Here is a 22,466-nt window from a genome sequence, read left to right on the forward strand (position 1 = left end):
GAAGAGGATTAGAGAGGAAACTTAAAGCAATCTGGGAGTAGCATTAGGAATAAAAATGTTTTATAACCTTTTGCTAAGTATCACTGCAAGAAGGACCAAAATACCCAGACCAAGCAGTGCCACCGTCACAACCAAACAATTATACATGAGATGGTAATTATGAAAAACATAATTTCAAGTAGGTATATAAAGATTACAAATGTTCAGATTTATTATTATTTTTTTGTAAAGAGTATCTGTATCACTCCAGAAAGTTAATCATGTTTATTCAATCAGACACATTAAATGAAGTAATTAAATCTGATTTTAAATAAGGTACACGTTTGCAAAAGTAACATAGGCATAAATTTTTATCACATTAATTTAACACTGTAAACTTAAAATCACTAACTGATATTTTCTTAAATGTATTAAAGCTGATTTATCCATATATACATTTATTTTTTAAGTAACTTCCTAGTGTGATACTACAGGTTTCAAAAATGAGATGGAAATTTTGAATCCATACTACTACTGTGAAAGTTTACATATTCACTCAACATACATATAAAAATTCAAGTTTCGTATGGACAGTTTTTTTTTTTTTTTAGTTTTATTTTTTTGTTAAAAAAAATAGTTCTGAAACTGCAGAGAGATGTCACAAGTTTCACTATTGAAAGTTAGTTAATTTTAAAAATATGAATTGTTAGGTAAGCCTACCTCGCAATCTATTTCATTCAATTTTTAAATTTCAAAAAGTTAGAAAAATTAAAGAATAGTAACGGATTGCATTTCCTTTTTGAATTATGAGCACAATGACAGAATACATATATAAAACTGCCTAAGCCATGAATGCTAATTTTTTTTGTTTCTTAGAAATATTCACAGAGAAAATAACATATACAAATGTTAAAAAAATACTGTATGAAAGGACTGCAACTTCCCAGCACACAAACAATGGTAACAAACTATAACTTCTTTGTCCAGTCACAATTAGTGTAGGGCAACAATTACAATAAAACCTTAACACAAAACTAATTATCTATAAAAATAATTCTAAACAGTGAGCTTAGTAAATACTGAATACTAAGTGATTTTATCAAAGAATTTTAACAGACATAAACTTCTCAAGTTTCACAGCTAAAACTTACTTTGAATATATTCATTCAAGTTTATTCTTTTTGTGAATGTCATTCTTCTGACATGACTGTTCAAAATCAATTAAACAAATCACATGAGACAGATTATATACTGAATAACAAAGGTAACCAAGGCACAATCACTGGGGTGGCAACAGCAAATTGCACTAAACTAACATACAGAAGGTCAGATCTTGTTTCCAACAATACAACATATCTTGAGAGAACTTATTAAACTTTAGTTATCTAAGACAAGGTTTCTTTAGGATTACTAATTTAAACTAAGCCATATACAGATAAGGCAATTTTCATCACATGCTTGTGTATTAAATAATCAAATATACAAGTAAGGCATGTTTACCATTCATCACAAACTGGAAATATTTAAATGGCAAAAGATGAAAAGGTAAACATTTAGACAAGTTGCATACTGATCAAGAAATATTCCAAAAAGAAGCACAAATTATGCAATGTGTGTGTAAATGGTACAAGAGAACTAACTCCTCAGATATGCTAATAAATAAACTCCAAAATTTCAAATGACTGAGAGTATTAATGAAATATCACTTTATTTTCAGTAAAAGTAATATTTTGTTTTAGTATCTTTAAGCTCTAAAGCAGTGTTTCTCAGTTCTAAACTATACTGTATACCAGTAAAATTATTTTGGTACTATACACATGATGATCCCACATGCTGGTGGGTGGGAAACATTGGTGTTAGATATATTAAGACTGATGTATGTATACTGATTGCCTCCAAGATAACTTGCATGTAAAAGAATGAGTTTTATAGGCACTATCATTATATTCCATTTTTTTAATTTAAATTAATAACACAATAAAGCATCTTCCAATGTCTTCGCTTATAACATTAGTAAATTAATAGTATGGCAAAGTCAATCATAAAATAAGTGAACTTTTTGAATGGATGAAGTCGTCCAAAGTGGTAATAATAATAATAACAAAAATGCAGCAAAACAAGTATTCTCTGCCAGTTTGGCAGGAAAAAGACAAATATAGGTGAACTGATACAGTAAAAAAGTGTCTTAGAAGTCAGAAATATAAGATCTGATAATGCTGGAGTCTTGACAGGTAACAGATTGATTTGGAGGAAAACTGTATATAGGAAGTTAGTGGTGATGCAAGTTTTTCATGTAGTACTATCATATCCTTGAGGATACATGTCAGGCATTGATGATAAAAGTGCAGCATATAACAAGTCTTACACAATTGCTAAAAAAAAAAATACTGTATGAAAGGACTTTCTAGAGATCTAAAAAAAAAAAAAAAACACATATCTCTCCTGAAACTATATAACTAACACTGTGTTAATAAGTTCACTGTCATTTTCTTTGTTTTGAATTTTTATTTGTTTTAAAAATGAAACTTATGTGCTGAAACGATTATCTTCAATTTATGTATTTTATCAAGTATCAATGAAATAATATATAAGCTTAATATTTTGAAATTTCATGAATAATAATTAAGCCATTTTTATAAGTTATATCAGCAACTGAGCCCCTGATATTTGTGATTCAGAAATTTTTATATATATATATATATATGGTTTTAAACAATTGAGAATTGCACCGACTTCAAAGCTGGCTAGTGTTTCATCACTTCCAGATTTATAATTATTGTGATATCAGAAATAATTAGCCAATGCTTTCCATTTGTCTTGAATATCTTCAGAGCATTATTATGTATCTCTTAATTAATGTAGTTCATTCTGCAGTTCTATCCCTGGGTATTTTTCATATGCATAGGCCCCTGGGAAAATAATGAAAGTTGCCAATGGATAGATCCACAGTAATATCAATTAGAGCTAAAATTTCATTAAGCTAATAATTTTGTATGGTTGTTTATTACCTTTTATTATAATATATTTCTTTATATTTATATATATCAACATACTATATATACATATTTAAAAAAATAGATTTAATGACTTAAAAAACTGAGATAACTTATAAAGTTTTTAATGAGAATAATACTACAATTAGTTTCGGCTTATAACAGCCTTCATCAGGTATTCATAAAGGAAGAAAATAGTATTATTCTCTTCCTTTATGAATACCTGATGAAGGCTGTTATAAGCCGAAACTAGTTGTATTATTCTCATTAAAATCTTTATAAGTTATCTCGGTTTTTTAAGTCATTAAATCTATTTTTTTAAAATGTATCACAACAACCAAGTAGAAGCATATGATCATATATATATATATATATATATATGATCATGTTTACTTTCAGAGAATTTATAAGCAATTTCAATTAAATTGATGAATGTTTACTAAAAAACAAATGCTTTCCTTATATAAAAAAGGAAATACCAACAGCTGGACACACTTTCTCCCAGTCATCAAACAGGTTCACTGTTGGCCTTCCTGCTTCTGTACATTTAACGTATGAAATAACAAGCAGTGCTTCTTCTTGGAGAATTCTTTGAACACCTTTTGTAAAGGCAATATACATTTGTTGCAAATACAAGTATGCACATACATATAATTAATGAAATAAGTAATATGAACACTACCGAACTGTATGAAACTTGATGGTGCCTTTGAAACTAATTAAATACAACCACAGGACAAATAACAAACATCAACATGGTAATTAAAAATAACATTTTCAGTCTGCTATCCCAATTAGTTGCTCAGCAACAGTAGTATTATGGTGGGAGCAGCCCATTTGGAAGATCAAATAACACTGATACTGGAAATGTTTAATGGAAAACATCTGATGGCAGACACTAAGGTGGCTTATATATATATATATATATATATATATATAGTTGGCAGTATGGCAGTATGAATTCTAGCATCCATTATAGATGCTGTCATGGCTGTAACCAACACATAAATCACTATTCTAAGGATAACTGATAAAGACTATAGCCCTGAGATAAAGTTAAATTTTGGAACTTTTTTTTTTTCCAAAAATGTTTGACCATAAATTTAAAACAACCATTATCTAATTAATCATAGAAAATAGTCACTTTCAGCTATTATTATAAACTTAAACAAAAACTACAGTTTACAACTAATTATAGAACTGCCAGCACATAATATACACAAAAAAAAAAAAGTTTCACAATAAGAATCTAACAGTCTTGTATGAAAAATTAAACATTTTACAGAAATAATTTCATCTTCCAATGAAACGAGACGGATAAACAGCATACGTAGCTGTTCCTAAAGTGTCTGGTCATTTTAAAACACAATAGCCAGGGCTTTATTTTCCCCAGTATTACCTAACTGCACAAGGAATCAACACACTAGTAATAACACAGCCGTAACAATCACAATCCAGACATCACAACACTGGGTTCTTGTTGAAGACTACCTGGAATGTCCATGTAAGTTCGCAAGGCTGAGGCAGTAGAATGGAACAAATGACCCAGAAGAGTAACTGTAGCCAACTGTGAAAACCAAAATAGTAACCAACTAGTTCTGTACAGTGGAGTTGCACTTCAACATTTCTCCAGACAAGAGTTCCTTCCACAGGCAAGAGAATGAAGAATATTGCACTGAACTACACAAACGTTGCCAATGCAGATGGTGATGTTGCCTCACCTTCCTTCTTCTTTCTTTCTCCATATTGACCAATAAATGAACCATCTTCACCAAATTTACCCATTTCTCCCTCACCATAGTCAGCCATACTGTCAGTATCACTTTCTGCTCCCTTAAGGCTGCTTGTCAAGGATGTACGACTACCTCGAGGAGCTGTCTGAGTTTCCATTCTGTAAAGACAAAATAAATTAGAAATAAGATTTTCTTCATTTCCTTTAGAGATAATCTATCAAAATTCTAACAAACTTAATCTGAAATGCTAGCATTCCCAGATAACATGCAATCAAAAGTGGTTTCTCATCCTAAAAATGAACACAAGGTTTGATTAACAAGTAGCATATATATATATATATATATATATATATGCTGAACATGAAAGCAGCAATTATCTTTTGCTATCATAAACAGATTCATTACAAACTATTGTAGACAGCATGGGAGAATATTCCGGTTGTGTGGTGCTCATTCATGAAATATTCAGTATCACCCATATTATATTTTTGCATTTATCCCCATTAAAGACTCCCCTAATTGTTTGTAGACTTTGCCTAAAATTAAACACAATATACTAATGCTTCATTGCCCTCTTCACCAGGATAATGAAGCATTAGTGCTTCATGAAGAGGGCACTTTTCGATGCGTAAACAATGCGTCACATTCGAATCAATAGTTCAGGTGTGCTTTCAAAATGCATACACCTTTGCATACTTTGCAAATATGTAAAGAGGGCGCAGCGGGTCAAATTCTTAGTGTTGTAGTATTTTTAAACTGTCGAGAAGGGCGTGGCTAAGTGAGCTAACATTTTGAGCTCACCTAGCATCTGTGATTGGTTGTGTCAACCGATTCAACTGAACGTTGTCACGAGTTGGGCACTTTCTGTATAATGGCTGTATTACAATTACACATGTTTTCTGGAACTGAAAATTTGAAAGTGGATGTTAGGAGAAATAAATCTAAATGTTCCTCTTGCTATGCAGTATAGCATCTGTTGAGGTTGCAAAGTTTTTTAATGGTATACAGGCATTTTTATTCTAGTGTTTGGAAACAACAGACAGTAAACAATATCTCTTCCTGAATAAAAAATGAATATTCTGTGTATTATAAGACATTGTTGATATGAAAAAATACCAGCAGATGTGAGATTGATAAGACAGATGAATTGCTGATACTAAAAAAAAAACAAAAAGGCTAATGAATGTAGGATTCCAGGAAAGTGTGGATAATTCCGATAACGATCGGATGTTATGTACTCTGAGTCTCAGTAAACAAAAGAAAATTCATGGAAAACGGAGCGAAATATACACAAACCAGAGAAATACATATAACATGGGCAACAAATTTTATATGATTGGCTGCTCCATTAAACCATATTTATTCCTGCCATACTCTGTCTCATAAGTTTTTTTTTAAATTATGCCATCATAAATTCACTTATTCATGTCTAGACTTTATAGGCTCATGCTATTCGCTCTACCCAGCAACTTATAGGACACACATATCACAAATGTTAATTATTAACATGTTCGCAGCCATGCTACTTCGGCATAGTCTGTTCCCGTACGCCAAGCAATTTCACTTCAAGGTCAGTACGGTAATCTCGTTGCCGGTGGTAAGCGTCATACGAGTATACTCGTAGCTGGTTTACCAACTACGAGTATACTCGTAGTTGGCAGTGAACGTGTTAATAATTCGTTTAGCATTAATGACAGTATTTCTACTCACATTTATTCTTTCCTTTCATTTCCTATTCTCACATGTCTTATAAATGATGGTTCACATATTTTCATCTTTGAGTATTTCAAATATACCAACCAAATATAGCATTCTCCTTCATTGTTATTTTCTAATAAATCTTAAAACAAACTGATTGTTGTCCCACTGCAGAAGTAATCAAAGTTATCTTGCAATTAATTGCACTGGACTAATTAAGATGAGCGCTGATGTGCTATACACTCTCAAAACTTTCATACATCAATAAAAATGCAATCATACGGTCATGTGCATCTGCAGGGGGGGGGGACAACGGGGAACTCTGCCCCACAGATCGAGTAAAAAATTCCACAAATTGTAAAAGTGATTGAGATATGTAACCTTACACCCTCGACCATGAGACGCTTTTTCTGTCTTAAAATTTTATTATGGGCTGGCCTGTTTCGGCCCACGGCTGGGTAGCCATAGAACATGTTTTATCGCAGCAATAAAGCAAGTGTTTCTGGTTAATCTTTTTCTGATTTGTGAAAAAAATGAACTGTTGTGAACAGTGACCAGAACAGAAAAATACATTTTTAAAAGGTAAGTGTATGTAATTTAATATTGTTTTACTTGTTAATTTCATTTTATTTATTTTTATTTTTTTTTGCTTTTAAACTGAAATAATTTGATTTAGGATTTTGGGAATTAATTAGTTCATTTTTAATAAAATACGCCGGTCAATTTTTTTTATATATGAAATTGTGCTAAAAACTGTTAATTCCGATTACTCCCCCCCCCCCCCAAGAATTAAAGATCATTAAAATCAATGTAAAATGAAAATGTATTTATAGTTTGCATCGACAAATAATTACATCAAAAAATGCTAAAAGACGTTTTTATTGAAGTAATTATTTGTCTCCAAGGCCCCCCCCCAGCTGGACAATTTCCTGTGGACGCCCATGCATACAGTCAAAATGACGTGAAATTTATAGCATGGGTTGCATAACCCACACCCAACCAAAATGGGCATGCAATGCCACTGATAGACAGGTATATTTGAAGTGGCAAATCATGTATTTATTATGTTCCTGATAGAACCAGGACTTGCTCTAGGCTTAGAGGCACCAACATCGTAAAAGAAAAGTAATAGTATTAAAGAGGATCAGAGAGTCGAAGTGTTGGTGGTATGAGGTATAGATGGCGAACCTATGACATGTGTGCCAGAGGTGGCACGTCCGAGAATTTTGCTGAACATCAACAATTTACAGATGATATTCTTTTATATGCTTATAAATTATTCAGCCTTTTTTTTTTTTTTTTTTTGTTAAATTGTTTCAATATGCACAAATGAAATTTTGTTTTAGATGAGAGAGCAGCTATGAAGACCTGCATATGATTGGTGTGGTATTAACAAAAGATTGTGTGACCCAAAGACAATCTATAATTGTTGAGTTGAAATGCTAATTCTCTTCAACCAAATTCCATAACATGTGAAACAGTCATAACAACATTCACTACATATTGTTAGCTTTCACACATTCACGAAGTGGTGTCGTTTGTCATTCCGATGGACTTTCTCACAAAAAGTTTTAACCCTTGGTAGAATTTTATTGTTGCTTATATGGCATCACTAAAAAACACATGTACTAACCACAGTGATAAGTTTTAATACATAAATATTTCATCCCAGGTATCTTGGGACATCCTCAGTACAGTAATTCAAACAATACTAGGAATAACATACAGTTAGGGCACATGATTACGATGGAATCTCAATATGCATGCAGTAACGTGTTATAGAAGTAAATTAAAATATAACTGAAACAAACAATAAAAATAAAAAAAAATAACAGATTATTTTACGCAATTCTGTATGACAATTTCTCATACTTTAGGAATAGTAAGAATGTCATTGTGGTTTAAATTTGGTCTGTGTAGTAGGGCTTCAGCACTTTCTTTATATAAACGTTCATGTTTATTATAAAGATCTATGTAAAAGTTTCGACTTTTCCCAATGGATCCCATGGTTTGGGTTTTCAACTCAGTGTTGAGAGAGACCAGATTTCTGTGGTTTGAAAAGACGAATGTGGTCTTGATGTTCCGAGATGCATTTCTGAACAGATCTATCTCCCCCCCCCCACCCCCCCCCCCCCCCACCCCCCCCCCCCCCCACCCCCCCCCCCCCCCACCCCCCCCCCCCCCCACCCCCCCCCCCCCCCACCCCCCCCCCCCCCCACCCCCCCCCCCCCCCACCCCCCCCCCCCCCCACCCCCCCCCCCCCCCACCCCCCCCCCCCCCCACCCCCCCCCCCCCCCACCCCCCCCCCCCCCCACCCCCCCCCCCCCCCACCCCCCCCCCCCCCCACCCCCCCCCCCCCCCACCCCCCCCCCCCCCCACCCCCCCCCCCCCCCACCCCCCCCCCCCCCCACCCCCCCCCCCCCCCACCCCCCCCCCCCCCCACCCCCCCCCCCCCCCACCCCCCCCCCCCCCCACCCCCCCCCCCCCCCACCCCCCCCCCCCCCCACCCCCCCCCCCCCCCACCCCCCCCCCCCCCCACCCCCCCCCCCCCCCACCCCCCCCCCCCCCCACCCCCCCCCCCCCCCACCCCCCCCCCCCCCCACCCCCCCCATCTCATTTAGAAGTTTTGCCATTTTTAAAATGTGTTGAGACACAGATGGAGAAAGAGTAGAGATCCCTCAGGTGTCCCGAGCAGGCAAAGACAATCCTGTGGACTTTTTGAGGGTCCACTAGCAGATCCCATAGACTCTTAGGTGTCTACCAGCAATAAAATGTTACTCTCTCTCTCTCTCTCTCTCTCTCTCTCTCTCTCTCTCTCTCTCTCTCTATATATATATATATATATATATATATATATATATATATATATATATATGATCTACGGGATATATATATATATATATATATATATATATATATATATATATATATATAAAATATATATATATATATATATATATATATATATATCCCGTAGATCAAATCGATCTACCAGCATCGGTAGCAAATATTTCACCTTAAAAAACCTCAGAAAATGAAGAACACTTACCTCTGTATATATTCATTTATCATTCAAAACTATCGCCACTAATTAACAACACAATGACTTATCTGACTCTTAATTCCATCATCAATAATACACGACACAAAAACACTAACACACGGGCCGCCATTTTCCCCTTGAATAATCGTTTTCTCATTGATTGAGAGAAAATGAACTATCGTGGTCCCGTTAAGATTCAAAAACATGTCGACCAATGAGAAACATTTCGGAGGTGTTGGATATCGTACGCTATGCGAACTAAGCTTGAGACAAAAGATTGCTAAAAATTTACGGCCGACCAGACGAATGAAATAGATGCCGTGGTTGCGATTAGTTAAACATACAGTTGGGCGACTGTCGCCCTCATTCTGACATTCTTTTCTCCGGCTGAATGAAATGTATGGAACTAAATCGTTTTCCCAAAATTCTAACATTGTGGTAATTCACCGAACTACAAAATAAATGTCTCTGCTTTTTTGTTTTATAAACATACATTTTTAAAAGCACCCAAAAATATTACGACTTGTACTAATTCTTATTAGAAATGTTAATATTTTTATATTCTAAAAAATCCGGGATATTTAGCGTACCGAACTAAACATATCGGGACGCCGGGACAGAAGTAATAAACCGGAACTATCCCGGGACGTATGGGATCCCTAGTCATTATATAACTTATTCTTTACATCAGCTATAGTTTTCTGCTGGGCCTTGTTCCTACAGTAGGCTTCGTGTTTGTTGGTTAGTTTCTTTCGTGTCAAACAAAATTTAACTTGTGCGTATTGTAACAATTAAAAAAAAAAGTAGAATAATTCATAAGCGTATAAAAGGATATCACCTGTAAATCGTTGAAGTGCTAGCAAAATTCTCGGGCGTGCCATAGGTTCGCCATTTATGGTATAGATTATAATTCATCTCTCCAAAACGTATTCTCACAAATCAGGAGACGGGAAATGAAAACACAAGAAAGAACGATAGGAAAATCTAAAACGGGGTCTACAAACGTTCTTTCAATTTGGATTAAGTGCAACCTCAAAAATCTTTACATTTATATGCTGTTGGAAACCCTATCCCCAACAAGGAGCAGTTGATCTGGGTAATCACGCACAGTATTCCGATGAAGGGTAGATCCAGAAAATGAAAATGGAACTAAATTTGACGGCGAAAACATGAAATGAAGTCCATGGAGTTTTATTATATGTGACATCTTTTTCTGTGTGTTAATATGAGCCGTGTGGTACAAAATATTAGCTGACATAGATATTTGCAATGAAATCATCCATAATTGAGATGGCACACTGCATGTTGGAGTAGCAAACATAGAAACTCTCCTCGGAGAGATGAAAAAACGTCGTAACAACTGGAAATTTTTATTTTACTTTTATTTTTTTAATTACATAACACCTCCAGGGAGTTCAAAGACTCATTGAGGGAGGATACCTACTCTACAACTCTCCTTCTCCACCACTCCACCATCCGCAACTACCTTCACCATCTACACCAACGTCATCCACCGCCGACCACTACCAATAGTATTTTCACAAACAAAAATCCATGCCTACGGCGAGATTCGAACTCGCAGCCTTTTTGCTGGACAGTGGATACGCTAACCACTCGGCCAACCAGTTCAACATGCCGAAATGCATGTGGAATGAAGCCAAATTGGTTACATCAAACCGAAATATAGAAATAAAACTCTCTTGTAGATGTGATGTAGTTAGGCGCAAGAGAACAAGGCAGTATGACAACAAAACAACAGTAGATAACTTGGAAGAAATGAATGACACCGATCCTACTCCAGGAGAGACAGACTTCAGAAAGTAAGTGTTTTACGTTTTGGTAGACAATGTTATGTCAGGATTAACTGTCCACTTCAAAGCAGTTAGCAGATAAATTTGATTTCTTGTGGAAATATCTCACATGTTCGAAAGTGATGTGGAGAGAAAAGCTTTACCTTTATCAGAGCAATATCATACTAACCCTGAAGATGATGATTTTTGGGAAAGAAATGCAACATTTTAGTACATAAAGTACATTTCTCAGTACATAAAGAAGATTTTGGAAATGCAGTTAGTCATTGGATCTGTTAAACTTGTTAACACAGTACAGCCTTGATGACAGCCCTGTTTCCAAAGGATTTTGTTAGTTAAGAATACTATACAATTCCAGCAACAGTAGCCTCTTGAGAGAAGTCATTTAACAAACTTCAGTTCTACTATGTCTCAGAAACATCTTGGATTAAGCCAGGCTGAGTATTTAATCAAACATTGCCAGAACAATTAATTTTCAAGGTGTGATTCAAAATGTTTCACGAAAAAATAAGACTATGAAAGAGCTTTTTAAAAGTAAACAGTACGTTTTTCTACATTTTTACTAATACTTATGTCTTCTGATGATCTAATCTGCATTGAAAAATAAAAGGAGTTTTCAATGCGAATTGTTTCTCCTTATCTGTATTGTAGCATAAACAAAGATGTTCAAATCAAATGCTCTCTTATCTTTGATCCTTTTATTTTATTTATGTTTATCGTTGAAGGGGTGAAAGGACATAAGTGCTTAAATGCAGAAAATTAACAGAGAGCTCCACTCCACCCCTTTCTTAACCTTACAAGCTACAGATCATTGAATAAAGCCATAGTGGATAAGAACAAAATGACTAATGGAAAAGGGGAATGGGCCCCAAAAATTGTACTCCATGATAAAATTACTCTCAGATGCCACACACACACACACACACACACACACACACACACACACACACACACACACACACACACACACACACACACACACACACACACACACACACACACACACACACACACACACACACACACACACACACACACACACACACACACACACACACACACACACACACACACACACACAGAGCGAGAGAGAGAGAGAAGTCGCACAAGCTCAGACGCGAACGGACGTGCCTGAAATCGCTCCTGCTTTTACCTTGATTTTGTGCAGTATCGAACAGAAAAACTGGATGTATCTAGTATTGACTGGTAGATTTCTTCTAGTATTGACAAGAAAGCTGGTTTGGAATCTCACTCTATCAGGATCAGATCAGTTGGCTAACGAAGCGGCTAGAAAAAAGTTACCAAAATTACTCGAAATCTGCTATAAAAACACTTGCAGAGAAGAGAAGTCTAGACTTGTGGGAAGAGGTATGGAAAACATCAAAAAACGGATCATCAACAAAAGAATTCTTTCCTAGCATCAGAAGCAGACTCCGGCTAAAAAACCACGCTATTTAACCACGCTACTAATGGGACACGAAACCTAAGACACTAGTTACACAGATTCCATATCCTGGAATCACCATCATGTATTTGTAATTCACAACTTCAACAGACTGTTGACCACATACTTTACGACTGCCAACTACTGAACTCCATACGGATGCCCCTAATGCAACACGTCATTACTTCTGGAGACAAGTGGCCAGTGTCAAAACAGAGACTTATCAAAACTATTACTCAGAACTAATTAAATTTGCCAATGAGATCAACTACGAGTCGTTGTAAAGTAACACAAATTACTGATATTCATTGAATTATGTAGTAGGGGCACACACACACACACACACACACACACACACACACACACACACACACACACACACACACACACACACACACACACACACACACACACACACACACACACACACACACACACACACACACACACACACACACACACACACACACACACACACACACACACACACACACACACACAGTGTCCAAAAGCTAAGGAAGAACTAGATATTTATCTGTATATAAAAAAATTTCATGATACAGCCAATTGCAGCAAAAAATATATTGCCATTATACTAGTAAATTACGTTAAACAAACAAAAAATGTGCTATAAATTTCGCACATATTAAATTGCCATCGGTTTTTTGCATAAGACAAATTTCTTCAAGACGTGGTTAAGGAATTAATGTACAATGCTTACAGAAAATTATGTGGAGAGACATTTCAGTATGAAATATAATCACCCTGAACTGCGATGCAGATCTCACAACTTCGTATCATGTTAAGCACAAAATAATTGAGTTCTTTCTTTTTGAGGCAAACTGGCTCACCCGTCCTTCAGGGCAAGGATAAAGCCTTGCTTGTTTTCTGGAGGAAAATTCCGAGGGAGGGTACCTACTTTACAACTCTCTGTCGCCACGCCACCAGTCGCAACTACCTTCATTATCTACACCAACGTCATCTACCGCCGACCACCACCAATAGTATTTTCACAAACAAACATCCATGCCTACGGCGGGATTCGAATCCGCAGCCTTTTGGCTGGAGAGCGGATATGCATCTCCCTATTACATCCCAAATGACTTCTATGGGATTGAAATCTGGGAAATGTGCTGGCTACTCGATTCGATTAATATCGTCGGTTTAAGGAGTAACTCCACTGATAGTGTACGATGTGGAGTGGCATTGTGATCCATAAAAATGAATTCTTCGCCTTCATCTTCAAGGACCAATTGAACATGATGTTGAAAGATTTGTTGCCATATTGTTCACCAGTCATAGTTTCTTCAATGTTTCAAATAATTCTTCCTGACAGGAAATCATCTAGATGATATCTTTGAGACATTAGAAGACATCCATGTTTGCAACTTTATTCACTCACGAAAAGAGCTGTCTTCAAACACAATTCATTTAGTGCGATTTTTGCCTTTAATCCTGTTGAGTGCAACCAAATGATCCCTTTGCGAGCAATTCGAAGATTTGAATGTTTACCCTATTTCTACTCAAATGCAGAAGTTATACAAGTTTCAACAAGCTGATTTGTTTGCATTTCGAATTGTAATATTCAGAAATATTGTTCAACCTTATGATTTGGAAACCAGTATAAACGTTTACACCCTCCGTCCAAAAAGAAACAGAAATTTTCGAAAATAGAAGAAACTGGTGGCGCCACGTGTTTGTTGTCGACAGTTGACACACCTTCCTTAGCGTTGTGTAAACTGTTTATGATATTTGTTTCATTAGAAGCCTAGTTATAGTGCCAAGAGTGACAGTGTGTTTTGACGAACTGTCAGAAAATGAGTTTCAAACAGAGAGCTGCGATTGACTTTTGTGTGAAACTTGGTAAACCTTTTACCTAAAGGCATCAAATGCTTCAAAAAGCATACGGTGATGAATTCTTATCACGTACTCACGTTTACGAGTTTACGCGATTTCAAAGTGGTCGTGACACGCTTGAGGACGATGAAAAGCCGGGCCGACCAAAACTGGACTGAGCGAAGTTAGCATCCAAAAAGTGCGTGATTTCATCAAAGAAAACCCGAACGTCCGTGAGATTGATTGGAGATGAATTGGGGATTCCAAAATCAGCTGTGCACAACATTGTGACCGAGAGTTTGGGCTTCGTAAATTGAATTCGCGATTTGTTCCCCGCAAGTTGACCGACGACCAAAAAATATATCGAATTGAACACTGCAAGGAGCTTATTAAAACCGCTCGAAAGGACTCAAACTTCCTTGAAACGATCGTTACTAGTGAACGATGTTTACAAAACACCTTGAAATATGATGTTTTGAGTGTGAGCCCAAAACAGAGTGCTGAGTGGAGACCACCAGAAGAGGGACATCCGAAAAAAAGTCGCTAGGAGAAGTCAACAGTAAAGAAAATGCTGAATTGTTTCTACGATTCCAAAGGCATTTTCCACAAAGAATTCGTTCCGCCTGGCCAAACGGTCAATAGTGAGTTTTATCTCGAATTTTGAAGCGATTGATAGCGAGAATTTGTCGCATACGGCATGAATATCGTTCGTCAAAACACACTGTTACTCTTGGCACTATTACTCGGCTTCTAATGAAACAAATATCATAAACAGTTGGCGCAACACAAATGAAGGTTGCCGATTTCGAAAACAAAAATATGCAACAGGTGGCGCCACTAGTTTCTTCTATTTTCGAAAAGTTCGGTTTCTTTTTGGACAGAGGGTATATATATATATATATATATATGGCTAAGAAGAAACCAAATTTTGAAGTGTTGAAAAGTGAACAGAGAGGACCGCGGTCAGCAACGAGGGAAGAAAGGTTAGCCATGAAGTTTATCAAATACCTGGAGGATTTATCGTCCGACGGAAATAATCAATATATATATAACCTGCATATATATATTGAACTTTTTACCTTGGTTCTATTATACATTACAGATACCAAGAAATAATTATATACTTGGTTTTAATCCTTTACCCAAGGAAGTGAAACAATGTTTTGAGTGTGAAATATATTCACATCTGAGCTACTTGTATATAGAGGTTAATGATTTCACACCATTTGCCTTAGTATGTATACCATAGTGCACAGCACACCAAAACCTTAAGGATTTTTAAAATGCTATGCATAATGAGAATTCAAAAGTCTACATTTTTGAAAATTATGGAAACAACTACCGTGTTTGAATAAAACTTTAGTTTAATATAACTAAAATCTACATTCGACGTTTCGAACTTTATGTCAAGGTCATCTTCTGGAGCATACAACTATACAGAGACAACAAGCTACACTACAATCAAACTGGTTTGTTAAAGTTACTGACCAACCGCTACAAGAATTGTTGGCCTGACCTCTGGTGAAAAAAAAATAAATAAAAATTATACATCAATGTTTGTCGTCCAGCATGGCCGCACGGGCGACAAACGCTAAACACATTCCTTAGCCACCTGAACAAACAACACGAACACATACAATTTACCTTCGAAACCGAAAATCAAAACTCGCTCCCGTTTCTAGACACCTACTCACACGTCTTCCTTCAGACAGTCTATCCTTCACGGTCTACCGAAAACCGACACACACACGGGCCAATACATACATGCTAATTCATACCACCATCCATCACAAAAATATGGAGTCATTAACACCCTTAAAACAGAGCTACAACAATTTGCTCTAACCAGCAAGCCCTGAAACAAGAACTAAAAATCATTAACGACACATTCATAAATAATGGCTATAACAAAAATACAATTAACCCCTTAACGTATCAATTAAAATAAGAATACTGTCATTTTTCTGCCTAGTTTTGGGCGAAGATGATTTGCAGGATCAAATTCATCATTATAAGGCCTGTGTAGCCCAGTGGAAGTGGCGCTTGCGTCCTCTGCGCTTGGTCGCTTGAAGTCAGACTTGAAGTTAGAGTCTAGTCGCTGACTGGAGGAACTTTTTCTAAGCCTTTCTTCGACCGATTCCCGAGTTAGTCGATCTCTAGCATGGGCAAGCGGGTTTTTCCTCCCAGGAACTCAGGTTTTTTATCCCGTAAACTCAAGAAAATCGACCGGAGTACCCACATTATTTCAGACAGTAACATATCTTGTTAGGGTTAGGTACCAAGAGATGGCAGCACTTGTTTGCCAGGCTCTTCATCGGTGGATGCTATAATTAGTGATAGACATGGGCCAGCTATTTCTGATTGGCTACCGATGGAGATTGAACTGCCCACTCAGTCTCCAAAAGCTAGATAGAGAATAAAGGCCTTGCCTACTCCCTATAAGGGAATAAAAGGCATTAGCTGAATTCATCATTATTTGCAAAATAATGATGAATTTGTGCAAATGCAAACGAAATAGCTGATACATGCCGTTGGCAGCTTTTCTCGGCTGAAAGGAAATAGGCAGAAGATTGTCTAGCGTCTATATTCGGTTGTATTTATACGTGAAACCAAAATTCAAAATCAATTTTGGTGCAATAAACAAAAGACGTGTTACAGACTTTGTATGTTAAGGGGTTAATAAAATACTCCATAAAACAACAACAAAAACGAATCTAGATTACAGTAAAACCATAGTCATCCCATACATTAAAGGGTTATCAGAAAAAAATCAACAGAATCCTACAACATTATAACCTCAATGCCACCTTCAAGCCACCCACTAAACTTAAAACCATATTCAGCTCCTCTAAGGATCCTCTCCTCCCATTGGCACATCCTGGAGTCTATTGCATCCGCTGCACCTGTAACTTACTGTACATTGGTGAAACAGGAAGGACAATCCCTATACGTAAGAAAGAACACATTAGACACATTAAATATAACCATTATAGTGAAGCAGGCCTCTCAGATCAGGCGCTCAACACCTTACACCAAATCAACTGGAAAAGCAACCTCCCTTTACACCATACAAAAACCTGGTATGAAAGGAAATTTAAGGAAGTCTGCAAAATCATGTTAAACCACCCAAAATATCAACAACAATGATGGCATGAAAATTCCAAGGATATGGATGGCACACAATCAGCCTACCTAATATATAAGATCCAGTATAAGTTGATGACCTTGATGACTCAGAGTCTATTGCATCCGCTGCACCTGTAACTTACTGTACATTGGTGAAACAGGAAGGACAATCCCTATACGTAAGAAAGAACACATTAGATACATTAAATATAACCATTATAGTGAAGCAGGCCTCTCAGATCAGGCGCTCAACACCTTACACCAAATCAACTGGAACTTACACCAAATCAACCTTGACATTAAGGTCGAAACGTCGAATGTAGATTTTAGTTATATTAAACTAAAGTTTTATACAAACACGGTAGTTGTCTACATAATTTTCAAAAATATATTCGGATCACGGTGCAAGCTTAAAAGAAATGATTCAAAAAAGTCTCATTAGGTCTCACAGTGGCAGCCAGACCCAATAGAGAAGCCAAGGTTGAAGTAATTCAGAAGTTATATATATCTCATGTTTAAGTGGCCAAAGATGCTAGACCTTATTAATAAAAATCTCTAGATGAAATCTTATCTCTACTGTCACTAATGAGACCTCAATGAATGTCGAAACTGGTCTAGGTAGTGGCCCTTCTCATTATGTATAGCATTTAATGTCCTAAAGGGTGTGCGCTTTGCATTATGGGATACATACTAATTCAGGTGTCATGAAGTCATTAACCTCTATACACAAGTAGCTCAGACGTGAATATATTTCACGAGCAAAATATTGTTTTGCTTCCTTCAGGTAAAGGATTAAAACCAAGTACATAATTTATTAGTATCTTTAACGTATATATATACAGTATATATATATATATATATACGTTAAAAGTAACCGAACGTTTCATAGAAAAAAAAGCATAGGCCAATTATAATTATTCAAATCATTTATTTCAATCAATATACTCTCCCTCGGCTTCGATACAGCGATTCGCATGGTCAATTAATTCGTTAGATGAATTTTTTATATCGGTTTTTGGTCGTGGTTACTGCCACTTGAACGTTTTCAATTGTGTCGTATCGCTTTCCTTTCATCGGAAAATGAAGTCGGGGAAAGAAAAAGAAGCCACAGGGTGCTAAATCAGGTGAATACGGCGAGTGATCCAACACACAAACTTTGTTTTTGCTCAAAAACTGTCTCATAATGTTCGAACGATGAGATAGTGCATTATTGTGCAAAAGTGACCAGCTGCCTGCATCACGATATTCATGCCGTACGCGACGAATTCTCGCTATCAATCGCTTCAAAACTTCAGATAAATCTCACCGTTGACCATTTGGCCAGGCGGAACGAATTCCTTGTGGATAATGCCCTTGGAATCATAGAAACAAATCAGCATCGTCTTTACTTTTGACTTCTCCAAGCGACTTTTTTTCAGATGCCCCTCTTTTGGTGGTCACCACTCAGCACTCTGGCGCTTTGTTTCGGGCTCATACTCAAAACTCCACGTTTTTTCACCAGTAACGATTGTTGTCAAGGAAATGTCAGTCCTTACCAGCGGTTTTAATGAGGTCCTTGCAATGTTCAATTCGATACATTTTTTGGTCGTCGGTCAACTTGTGGGGAACAAATCGCGAATTCAATTTACGAAGGCCGAAACTCCCGGTCAAAATATAGTGCATAGTTGATTTTGGAATCCCCAATTTATTTTCAATCAATGTCAAGGAAGATTTCGAGTTTTCTTTGATGAAATCACGCTGTTTTGGATGTTAACTTTGCTCAGTCCAAAACGTCTCACGACCACTTTGAAATCGCTTAAACCACTCGTAAACTTGAGTACGGGATAAGCATTCATCACGGTATGCTTCTTAAAGCATTCGATGCATTTGAAACACATTTTCTGACCGTTCGTCAAAACACACTGTCATTCTTGGCACTATAATTCGACTTCTACTGAAACAAATGTCATAAATAGTTGACACAACACTAATGAAGTTGCCGCTTCGACAACAAAAAGACACAACACGTAGCTCCACTAGTTTCTTCTATTTTCGAAAAGTTCGGTTTCATTTGGACAGAGAGTGTGTATATATATATATATACACCCTCTTAAAATAACTTAAGTTCATCTTAGGCTACAGTTACTGGAATGAAATAAAAACATAAGCTCTCTCCGTGCTTCTAGAGCTCAACACACCAACAAATTAATTCTCATCAGAAAATTCAATCATCTTAAACAGGAGCAACCTCGTCATCCTCATAGCAATTCACGAAACTTAAATAATGTTGTGATTAACAAATACTTATACACGCTTTCTTCAGCAGAACTTAGCGTGCTATCAAAAGGTCTTAACTTCGTTCCTTCTCCGACCGCTATTCCTAAAGAACTCTTTCTTACAAAAGTCGAAAAAGCTGCCTCTCAGTTACCTAAACAAACAGCGAATCTACTCTTAGAATCGATGCTATCTACATTATAAACAACAGTCCTACAGATAATCTATCTTCAGCTGAAAGAATCTACCTTCTTCGTAATAACAAAGAAATTGTCATCTTACCTGCTGATAAAGGCAATGCGACTGTAATCTTAGACAAATCTGACTACCGCTCGAAGATCATCGACTTATTAAATTCTGATACCTATTCTATCTTAGAAAGTGATCCAACAAGAGAGCATCATAACTGTACAAATAACCTTCTGAAATCTACATCAGAACTTCCTTGATACACAAGACTAGCTTTCCGATCTCTCCATCCCCTCATTCCACGTTTGTACGGCCTACCTAAGATACACAAGGCTGACACTCCTTTAAGACCAATTGTAGAAGGCATTGACTCACCTACTTATAATCTGTCAAAATATCTTCAAGCGTGTTTAAAACATCTAATTCGCAATTCCTCCTCCTTTATCAGAAATTCTGAGGATTTCATCTCAAAAATAAAAAACTTAAACCTCAAAGACTGACAGAATGGTGAGCTTTGACATCGTGTCTCTTTTTACGAATGTGCCTACAGATGAAGTTCTGACTCTTCTTAAGGACAAGGTTTCTAAGAAAATGTTTGCTCTACTAACGCACTGCATTAATTCCGGCTATTTCTGCTACGAAGAAAAAAAGTATAAACAAGCCAGTGGGTTAGCTATGGGCAGTCCTCTATCTCCAGTCTTAGCTAACATCTTCTTACAAAATTTCGAAGAGAGTGCTATTTCTATCGCTACTTTAAAACCTAAACTGTGGTTACGATACATAGATGACGTCTTCCTGATCTGGGAACATGGTTTACAAGAACTTCAAAACTTCCTAGAACATTTAAATAACCAAAACCAGAACATCAAATTTACATCTGAACTTGAGATTAACGGCGTTCTTCCCTTTTTGGATCTAAAGATAAATAAATTGCCTGACTGTCTTAAATTTTCGATCTTTCGAAAAACCACCGACACTGATAGATAATTACATGCCTCTTCTCATCACTTTCCTCCACAGAAACTTGGCATCATCTCCACTCTAGCCCATCGAGCAAAATGTCTTACTTCCACTGAAGAAGACCTTCAAACAGAACTGAACTTCCTGAAACGTATCTTCTTAAATAGTGGATATTCTTCTCGTAACATCACTAAACGTTTGAGACAACGTCAACAACCTCGAAAAGAAGAGGAATCCAACCCGATCACCCACATCCAGTTACCATATATAAGCTCTTTGTCCCCAACACGTGCTAGAATTTTGAAGAAATTCCACATAAAAACCAACTATACCACTCTACCAAAGCTTATTTCCTTTCTGAGCAGCCCAAAACAAAAACACAACCAGCTACATTTTCCAGGTGTTTATAAAGTTGTGTGCGACTGTGGAAGACCTAATTTCGGTCAGACAGATAAATCTATTTCACTACGCCTTGAGGAACACAGACGTGACATCTCCTACAAAAGAACCCAAGCGAGCGTCCTCTCCAGTCATGTTCTTTTCTCTTCCAACTGTAATCTTGAAGACTGTCAAAACCAAATCGATTGGGATCACATGACCAATTTGTATATATGCAATGATGAGTTTGAAAGGCGCATTTTTGAATCTAAAGAAATAGTCCTGGATCCTTCACACATGAAGAGCAATCTATGTTACAGTTTGCCTGATTCCCATAGCGCAGTAATCCAATACTGGCGTTCTAAAATCAGCTATCACTCAACATCAACTCACGCTAATAATTCCACGCGGTCTCTAATTCAAATATGACTGTTGCTATTCTTCTAACTCTTTTGTGTTAAACTGAAAAGCTCCTTTTTTTACCGTATTAGTTTTTGCAAGTTCTTAGTTATTTCTTACTCACCTGGAGAAGTCGGAACTCCGATGAAACTAGTTGTGATTCATTAAAGTTTTTTATTATACTCCTCGTGTTCTAGTCAGTATAATTATTAATTCTAATTATATAATATATATATATATATATATATGTTAAAAATACCAAGCAATAAACCTGGTTTTACTCCATTTCCCAAGTAAGCAAACAGACAAACAAGTCAAGTTTGCGCCTGCAAGTGATGCAAGTCTAGCTGATCCTACAGGTGGTGCAAGACCAAGGAAACTCGTGGTAAAGGTGGCATAAGATCTGATCACTAATCTTAATATTTACCCATAATGCCAAAACACATCTCCAAGAAGGGGATGCATGATGTTTTGTATTAAAGGCAAGGGGCCATTACCCACACCGGTTTCGACCTTTGAGGTCTCATCAGTGGGAGCCAGGCTAGAAATACCAAGATTTTAGTAATACAGAGCTTATAAGTATTTTACCAGAACAAGTTACCATAAGGTGTATTTACCTTATTA

General features: G+C 36.8%; 1 protein-coding gene across 1 annotated transcript in view; it reads right to left on the bottom strand.

Annotated features, from left to right (window-relative positions):
* Positions 1-3,221: 3,221 nt before the first annotated feature.
* LOC150094452 (neuroglian-like) overlaps positions 3,222-22,466 on the bottom strand; it is a 479,168-nt gene continuing 459,923 nt past the window's right edge. Inside the window, exon 23 of the mRNA XM_090412472.1 lies at positions 3,222-4,863. Within this exon, the coding sequence (XP_090268598.1) occupies positions 4,653-4,863 (211 nt within the window). The 3' untranslated portion in view covers positions 3,222-4,652. The remainder of the gene's footprint in view (positions 4,864-22,466) is intronic.

The sequence above is a fragment of the Typopeltis vanoorti genome, chromosome 22 (genome assembly GCF_054136105.1).
Source record: "Typopeltis vanoorti isolate ZY-2024b chromosome 22, IOZ_Tvanoo_1.0, whole genome shotgun sequence".
NCBI classification, from domain to species: Eukaryota; Metazoa; Arthropoda; class Arachnida; order Uropygi; family Thelyphonidae; genus Typopeltis; species Typopeltis vanoorti.